Below are 929 nucleotides of genomic sequence, written 5' to 3'. Positions count from 1 at the left end.
TGGGCGTGGACCCGCTGTACGAAGCCGCGGGGTACCCGATCTACGAGACGTTCAACATCGTCGCGATGGCCACATTGGTGGCGGCGGATTTCACCGATACGATCGACTCGACCAAGTCGTGGGTCCAGCTGCGCGTGTTCGACCATGAGGGCGAGTCGTACTTGACGCCTCGGATCCCGGTCTCGAGTGACACGGCAAACTTGGGTGGTGCTGCGTTCACCAAAGCGTTCCAGGCGCTGCCCAACAAGGCCATTTCGAGTATCTCGTGCACGTCGAAGGTCATCGACGCGGTTCCGGACACGACGCTTGAAGATGGCTTCTACGTGACGTGCCAATACACCGATAACCCGGGCCCGCATCGCTTGCCCGAGGTTGTCGCGTCGGCGTTTGCGAGCAGCGGCGCCGCCCCCACAGCGTCCCGCGCCTACGTGACGGCCGACATCCGCCGCGGTGAGAGCGTCGACTATTGTGCGACGGCATTGAGCAACACCTACACCTCTGGGGCTGACTCGACGACGATCACGGTCTCAGGCTCGACCGTCGGCATCACTGTCCCGTCGATGATCAAAATCAAGGACCAGCTTTTGATTGTGACGGCGTTGGCGTCGGCGTCGACGTTGACGAACGCGTGGGCCCTGCCAGCAGCGACGGCAACGGCGATCGCGGGCGGAGCGACAATGTATACCGCGTCAGGCGTCACGGTCACGGCCGACGTGTGTAAGATCATAGCATGGACGGTCGGCTCCAATTCATTTTCGTGCGCGACCGACGCCCAAGTGCCAACCGCCGTCGTCGGCAGCAAGATCTTCTACCAAAACGCCATCTACTACGTCCGGGCCATCGTGCCTGCGGTAACGGGGACGCCGGCGCTCATTACGGTCGACCGCAAGTTTGGGGGCAAGTCTGCCGACGGGTCGGATGTGGCGGCC

General features: G+C 62.6%; 1 protein-coding gene across 1 annotated transcript in view; it reads left to right on the top strand.

Annotated features, from left to right (window-relative positions):
* Positions 1 to 65: 65 nt before the first annotated feature.
* Positions 66 to 929, top strand: part of SDRG_07546 (hypothetical protein) — a gene marked incomplete at both ends in the record, with an annotated part of 1,201 nt that continues 337 nt past the window's right edge. Inside the window, one exon of the mRNA XM_008613382.1 lies at positions 66 to 920. Coding sequence (XP_008611604.1) covers positions 66 to 920 — 855 coding nt within the window. The remainder of the gene's footprint in view (positions 921 to 929) is intronic.

The sequence above is a fragment of the Saprolegnia diclina genome, assembly GCF_000281045.1.
Source record: "Saprolegnia diclina VS20 unplaced genomic scaffold supercont1.22, whole genome shotgun sequence".
Classification (NCBI taxonomy): domain Eukaryota; phylum Oomycota; class Saprolegniomycetes; order Saprolegniales; family Saprolegniaceae; genus Saprolegnia; species Saprolegnia diclina.
The sequence above is the reverse complement of the archived record's forward strand: the minus strand, read 5'-3'. Positions and strand labels throughout refer to the sequence as shown.